The 7,613-nt window shown below is 36.8% G+C and overlaps 1 protein-coding gene across 1 annotated transcript; it reads right to left on the reverse strand.

Annotated features, from left to right (window-relative positions):
• Positions 1–207: 207 nt before the first annotated feature.
• LOC105341016 (homeobox protein unc-4 homolog) lies at positions 208–7,371 on the reverse strand. Its single transcript, XM_011447294.4, has 3 exons — positions 7,015–7,371; positions 6,421–6,596; positions 208–1,246 (listed from the first exon to the last, which is right to left on the reverse strand). The coding sequence occupies exons 1-3, from the start codon at positions 7,322–7,324 to the stop codon at positions 512–514; spliced, it is 1,221 nt and encodes a 406-aa protein (XP_011445596.2). The 5' UTR covers positions 7,325–7,371; the 3' UTR covers positions 208–511.
• Between the last annotated feature and the right edge of the window lie 242 nt (positions 7,372–7,613).

Genomic DNA, 7,613 nt, shown 5'->3' on the forward strand with positions numbered 1-7,613 from the left:
GTCTCCCTTTATCTGTCTTGTAGCTTCATATAATAATCTGTCGCCTGTGATCGATCTTGTACATATTATGTTGCAGTTTTATCTCATTATGCATGTATTTCCTGAATTTCAAAGGAAATTGCACCAGGATATGAAGTGGAAAAATATGCAAATTAGCAACAAATAAATTGATAAAAAAAAAAGTTTTTTTTTTCAATCTGTGTTTTAATTTTAACATAAAACCATATAAACATAAATTATGTTCCTCAGCTATTTCACAAAAAATAATAGAGAACTGAGTATATATATTAATTCTAGTACAGCAACGCATTGTTTCTATACGAAAAGCCACTGTTTAAAGCATTGCACTAGCCCTTCGGAAGCAAGAGGCTGGAGATGTAGTCAAATGGTATGATAATGGATACAATTGATATTTTATCAATGGAATGAATCAGAAGATTGCTCTCTGTATTGTAGTCTGATAAATGGACAGAAATTACAAGTTAATACACTTTGTCTGTGGGGGTCGGTGCTATGAGCAGGGGTCGGGGGATTTCGGACAGGGGGCCGGCGATTTCTGAGCCTCGTCCTCGACGTCACTGAACTGTTCCACGTTAATGTGACTGTCCTCGTTTGACGAGTTATTTTCATGTAGCGATTCGTCGTCAGAATTAATCGACATTTCATCATCAGATAAAGAAGCATGAGATCTTTGTTCCACGATAAATCCAACGGGCTGTGTAATTGGGAACAAAGGCATCATGCCCAGACCCAGGGCATTAACGGACTTGCTTGCCTGCACGCGGGGGTACTTGGAGTTGGGTCTCCTGCCACGAGGAACTTTGGATGCTTCTAAAAGACTGTCTATGCTAAACGAACACTTCCTGTTTTCCTGGTCAGACACGGCGTCCTCCTCATCCTCTGGTTGGTCTGGTAGGTCACCATGGTTAGAATTGTCATTACAACTAGATACCGACATGTTACAGCTGTCGGCCTTGGAGGGGCTCGTGTCGGAGTCCGACAGTCGGCTGTACGGGCCTTGCTTCTGGTCTTGCATTTGTTTCCTTCTCTCTTCAAGCTTTCGGAGTCTCTCTTCTTGTTTCCTTTTCTTCTTTTCCATTTTCTCTTGCTCTCTACGTTTGATTTCCTCCGGGTCCATAGGTTCCCCGCTACACGTCTGTGGGTGCGCGTTGTGGGCGGGGCGCCCCGGTCCTTTCTTTGTGTTTTCCTTCTTTCGCCATTTGGCTCTTCTGTTTTGAAACCAGACCTGAAGAGATAAAAGCGAGTTTTCGTTAAAATCAAATTTCATTGGTCAATTTCACAGAATCATACTCATATCTTCGGTACATATCATAAAAATATTCTTTTTATTAAATTCTTAAGAGGCCCAGAATTCCATTGGAATATTTCACAAAATGTTCAATATAATCGTCGGGTAAGTATTTTGTCAAAATTTATGGTTGACAGACGTTAATTTCAAGTAGATCATATCTTTACAGCTAAATATGAATTGGTGGTGGTTAAGGTATTTTATCAGTGCAAGAAAAATTCTTTCGCTCGCAAACGAACCACAGAGAACGCGCTGTAACACTTAATTCCCCTAACTGCATTAGGACGGCACTTTGTGTACAAAGTAATTAGCTGTAATTTCAGTTGAATATTCTTTCAATTTGCCTCAATTTTTTTCAGTGTAAATGTCCCTCGGAGGAAATAAAATTTAAATGAGGCATAATGATAGGGGGAATGATATTGTAGATCAGATATTGATAGACGGTTGGTTGCCAACACTTACTGAGTGGGGATATCCCACCTCCGCCGACACCGAGGCAGTTCGTGTTAGCGGGAGTGAGAGAATCCTGACAAATCGACAGGGCTCTATTGTAACCGGTTCTCGCTTTATTGTCGGTTAGAATATTCTCATCTATTAACCTGTGCCATGATACAGTTTTAATTTTCATGATTTTTTAAAGAGTTTTGAACGAAATTATTTATTAAAAATGATGAAACTTTGATAAGAATATATCCCTCCAAATAGAAATAAACTCATTACGTTTGGGTTTTTGTTTAGTTTTTGGGACCATTTTAGAATTGGTATATCCATGGATAAATGTAACATGTAACCTGCTATCAGGACTTTTGTTAAAATATGGGATGTTTTAGGGAGGAACTTTGAATTAATTTTCTATTTTTGTTTGGAAAATTGGTTGAGTGTTTTTGGTTTAGACAGTGCACCCATGTATCACCCGATGGTTTGAGTGAAATTTGAGACGAAGTCATTTGATGTGTAACGTGAAATCGTTTAAAGGTATATTCATTTCCTCCATGCTGAAATAAGTACACTACATTTTAATTGAATTAAGGCCGCATCTTGGCAGATGGTGCGCCATGAAATTATAGGTTTAAACTGAAAACTAAAACAGCGTGTATTCTCCGCGCTGTCAGGTCTATCCGGGAAACTAGAGGCTATGCTGTCCGACACCACATGGTCCGCGGAGATGGGCAATTACCCGGTGATTTATGGGACGGTCTAGGTGTATTATTTACTTTATCAAGTAATTTGTATGTTGTTAACGAGGCAGAGGCATTTATTTGTCAGATTATATGGTAATTCACAAAGTTTAAGACCCTTTTTATTACATATTTTGTTATCTTATTAAGACGTTGAGAATATTTTCGGGTTGAAATTCAAGCATACAAGATTTCACAATTATTCGCCATGCGATGTAGGCGGAGCTGTCAGTGTGTTTTTTCTTTATTTTGATTTAGTCATCAAGTTACTACAATAACGTGAATTTTAAAGTTTTGACATGTCACACAGTCTATTCTTTCATTAAGAAGAGACGTTTTGCATATCAATAGACGAAAAGGCCTTCACTCGGGGGAAAAATGTCGGAAGTTTCAAATCTAGCTATTTATTAACATATGACCTGTCACCTACTTGCTGTTGCATTTCAATTAACGATTGCTGGTAATTAATACTCTACAAAAAAATCTTCTCGTTCGTTCATTGTCACTAATTTTTATTAAGGTGATTCAGTGACATTTGAAATAAAAACCGGATACACAAGTTTTTGTTAGATATTCCCCTAAATAGTTCAATGTAAAAAAGTTGGATAATTTTAACGAAAGAAGCGTCGAGGGAATGCACGTTTTTGGTTTTTTTTTTATAAATAAAATGTACTCTAATGTATCCAATCATATTTTGTCAAATTTTTTAAAAAATTTCTTTGCAATATTTTTTTTGGTCCATTGAAAACTTGGATTTATTAGTTTTATTTTTAGGAAAATTAAGAAGAATAAATATCCGCTCAAAAATTTACTTTATTTCTTTTAGATTCAAAATGAATCCAAGCTAAAATAAAATGAACAAAAGTACAAGTATTGATAAAGAGAAACACCCAGTTAGATGTTTAGATTTTTTGTGTAAATATTTAGACATTTTTTCCATTAATTAAAGGATTTTTGTTACATTAATACAGCTTAATTTTAGTCGCGTGTTGTCTAATTGTTCGGAAAGAGAAAAACCAACATCGGCAGACGGCCGACGGAGGGACATAAGAATAAATTCAAACATAATTTACCATCCTTCATTATTACACGGGGCCGTTTAACGCTTTGACCATTTTTGAAACGCAGAACAAATAGGGGGTGAGGCGACAAACCTTTACCGGTACACGCTCTGTTCAAAGACCGGCCGCGACTTGTGGCGTGAAGGCGAACAAACAGATTGACTCTTGCATTGCTCCTTAAAATCAGATGTGTAAACACTATACAGAGGCATTGGAAATAATAAGTGTTTATTTGATAGGAGATTTGTCCACTAGAGTGCACTTCGCGTCGTGGAAAAGGGCGCTAAAATTTACTAGTCCGATTGCATCGCAAAATGGACATGACAATTTTAAAATTAAGGAGACATAACAATTTAAGGTCTAAATGTTTTGGTGTAATATTAGATATACAAATAAATCAAATTAAAGATATCATAATAAATGAATATTAATTCGAATAAATAATTCCTATTTAATTTTTGAACTTTTGGGGCGATGACCGAATCTAACTGGTAAAGCCGAAACAAAGAAAAACTGAATGACAGAAGAAATCTAGATGATCAACCATAACGAACCCTAATTATCTGACTCCTTTCACACTTCTATTTTAGCGCGGCGATTAGTCACCCATATCACTTTGCAGAGCTCCGGGACAAAAAAGGAGGACCAGTAAAGGCGACCCGAGGATAGTCACATCTCGCTACCGTCCCGACAGACTCTTCTGGGGTTCCATTGTTTTACAAAAATTTGATTCCGATCCCTGACAAAGATTTGTTTTGAACTCTTTTCCTGAGGAGAATTGTTTCAATCAACCTCCCAAAAATTGTTTCCGGAGCGGAGAAAGAAGCGGAGAAATTCGAGGGGGATTTTTTCGGAATATTGCATTTCTACAGACGTAACAATTTCCTTTTCCACAAAAAGACGATAAAATAAAGGAAACGATACTAAAACAAATAGATTGTTATCGTAAGAATAAGACACATCGAGAGAAATCGGAAGGGGCGACATTAGATAAATGATTGTTTGTAGCATTCCCAAAAATAAAAAGAAGACTCGGTTGATCTTGATATGTGTCCTTTATTGTGGTTTTTATCCTGTCTTATCTTGTCAATAAGGCTTAATTAAGCGTATCAATTAAATAATTTGCATAAATTTGAATAAATTTATTCACTACAAAGCATGTTCATAGTAAAAAAAACTATGTACGCTATTTATGAAAGGGAGGAGAGTTAATCATTTCCTATATATACTTCCTAGTTAGACACTGTTGTTGGGTTTTTTTTTCCTTGTTTTTTCTGTTGTCATAAAATCGATCGTAAAGAGAGATAGAATTAAAATTAATCATTACCGAAATGTCTTAATCTCCCCATCTCTCAATCATAATATATTGTATCAATTAATGCAGTCACTTTGTACAATACTTTCTAAGATGTGCATTACATAACGTTATTAGAAATATTTATCATCGATGACTGGGGGTGCTTGTTTTTTGGGACTCGTATCGATACCGTCTGATTTTCACACCGCCCGCCGCCCATAAATCGCGCTCAGTGTGAATTTTTACATGTATTGTGTCGCGATCGCCGCGCACCGAACACTACTTCAATTAGAACCGCTAACATGGACACGAGTTCTGATCATTGGGCCCATTATCTATGAGTGTCCCCTGGTCACAATATGATCAATAAAAAATATGTATCAATTATTGCCCCGGACATTGATGAAATGGATAGATCAATTGAAATCCGTGCTTTATTGCTGCAATATGTCATCGGGGCGATAAAAGAGGTATATTTTTGCATTCCTCGCGCACTTCGTCTACAAGGTCCATGCATTGGATATTGTTCCTTGATCGATCCTCAGGTATCCTAATTAATTTTCTTGTGACTGATTAAATACTTTCTACCTTTTATTGACCATTCTTTTACGATTGGAGAAGGTCCCGTGTCAAACGTGAACAGCACAGGATGACATTCATGTTGAAACGAATTATGGCTTTCTGCGACACTTTGGATAATACATGCTGATTCTATGACTCAGGAACCGAGCTTTATGTAAACCCCATTCACTCTCTCTCTCTCTCTCAAGAGTCGACTGTCCTTTCTGACATATTTTATTTTATTAATAAAATATCCAATCTGACTACTTGTTCAGCTCTGTTTTCAGAAACTAAATTATTCTTAATAGAAATCAGTATCACATCTTTCCATATTTTACTATCAATTTATTTTTTATTTTTATATAATTGTAATGAAAATCCTAGCTATAATATTTTATTTGATGGAAAAGCTTATTTTCTTATAAATATATTTTTTATATAAAATTCCGTGAAAATCGCGAGTGATGGTATTTTGGCGTGTAAATTTTAAAGATTATTTAAGAGGTTTTTCGAAGCATTTTACGAAGTAAATTTGTTATTTGAGACTGATCTTTGATCATCGAGGTAGACCTATTAACCGGGGCAACAAACGCCTCTAATGATGTGTGGCCATCGGGGTGTAAATATTTAAAACCTCCCCGAAAATCTCAAAAAGCAAATTACTAACATCTGTTGTACACGACTAATTTTCTTAAATAACTTATATATCCGAAATAGAAAAGAAAATTATTAATTTAAAAATTTTGTTATAGTGAATTTATCAAAATTTTCCCCTGTTTAAATTTTAAAATTTTATCTATATTTATATATAAATATATTAAAATCCACTAAATATTTTAAAATATTGGTATCTTGGCACAAACGTTTGCATATTTTGTAGACATACTCAAGTATTCTGCAGGTTTACGGGTTTGCGATTACAAATTTTATCTAGTACCCGTTTCGAAAAATAAATATATAAATACAGGAATATCTAAACACAGGAATATTTTCCTGTGGGATACGGTCACCCACCTGTACTCTGGACTCCACGAGGTCGAGTCTGAGGGCCAGGGCTTCCCTCATGAACACGTCAGGGTAGTGACTGTCCTGGAAGGCCCGTTCCAGCTCCTCCAGCTGCCACCCCGTGAAATTGGTCCGGGTCCGACGTCTCTTGGCGGCCGCGCTCTCCCGGTCCTCGTCGCTAGAATCTATAAGAAACACAAAATAAATAATAATTTACTTAAACGTTAATCCCCTGCTAATTATTTTACTCATCAGAAATTGTGGGAAATGTTTACGCACTAATTTGCTGAATTTTTATTATGCAACATAATGAATTTTGCATGAAAATTATTTCGTATTATTTGAAAATTATTACAATTTAGAAAAGGTTAGAAATTACTGCTGTGATTTACAACTGACAAGCTTAAGACGAGAAGTTGAGGAACACAAATGTCAGTTGATGATTCTGCAATATCTGATTACAAATTAATTCCAGGGTTTAGGAGGAGCTTCGGAAAATGCCAGGTTTTCCCCTGTTCTGGAACTTACATAATATTGCGGTGACTGACATAACAAAAATTTCCAGAAATATTTCAATAAATTAAATTATTTCAAGGCAGTTACCTGGGGATTTCACGGAACTTTTTGCAGAGGGACTCCCCAGAGGGTGGGTGTTGGAATTTCTGGAGGTGGGGGAGGAGGCAGACATGAGCCCCTCCATGTAGGCTCCATGACCAACTTGATGAGATCCAAAGTCAATTCCGTACGGATTTCCGAATCCAAGGGATGCAAACGGGCCCCCAAAATGTGCGGCGTATCCGGACAATGATGACAAGAGGCCATATCCATGCGCATACCGGGCATCCAACAATCCAAGAGGTCCGGCACTCATTTTGTTTTGTCCTTTTCTCCCTCGATCACAATAATATAACATATCCTAACACCTCACAACTATATTGAGAGTTAGCTGGTGTTCTCGCCATTATACAGTCGACTCGTGATGAATAATGAGATTTGTCAACAGCCAATCAGATCGCGGTTTGTCGATTTCTAAGTGAAGTGGGAGGGAAAGTGGAGCGCTGAATTACATATGCAGGTAGTCTCTGCATGTCCTCCGGCCGCCTTTTGATAGTGTTGTAAAATCGAAGTCAATCGAGGAGATTGATTGATTGACAGCGGGTTAAAGGAACAACTGTGACTACAGACACGCGATATAAATGGTA

The sequence above is a fragment of the Magallana gigas genome, chromosome 7 (genome assembly GCF_963853765.1).
Source record: "Magallana gigas chromosome 7, xbMagGiga1.1, whole genome shotgun sequence".
Lineage (NCBI taxonomy): Eukaryota > Metazoa > Mollusca > Bivalvia > Ostreida > Ostreidae > Magallana > Magallana gigas.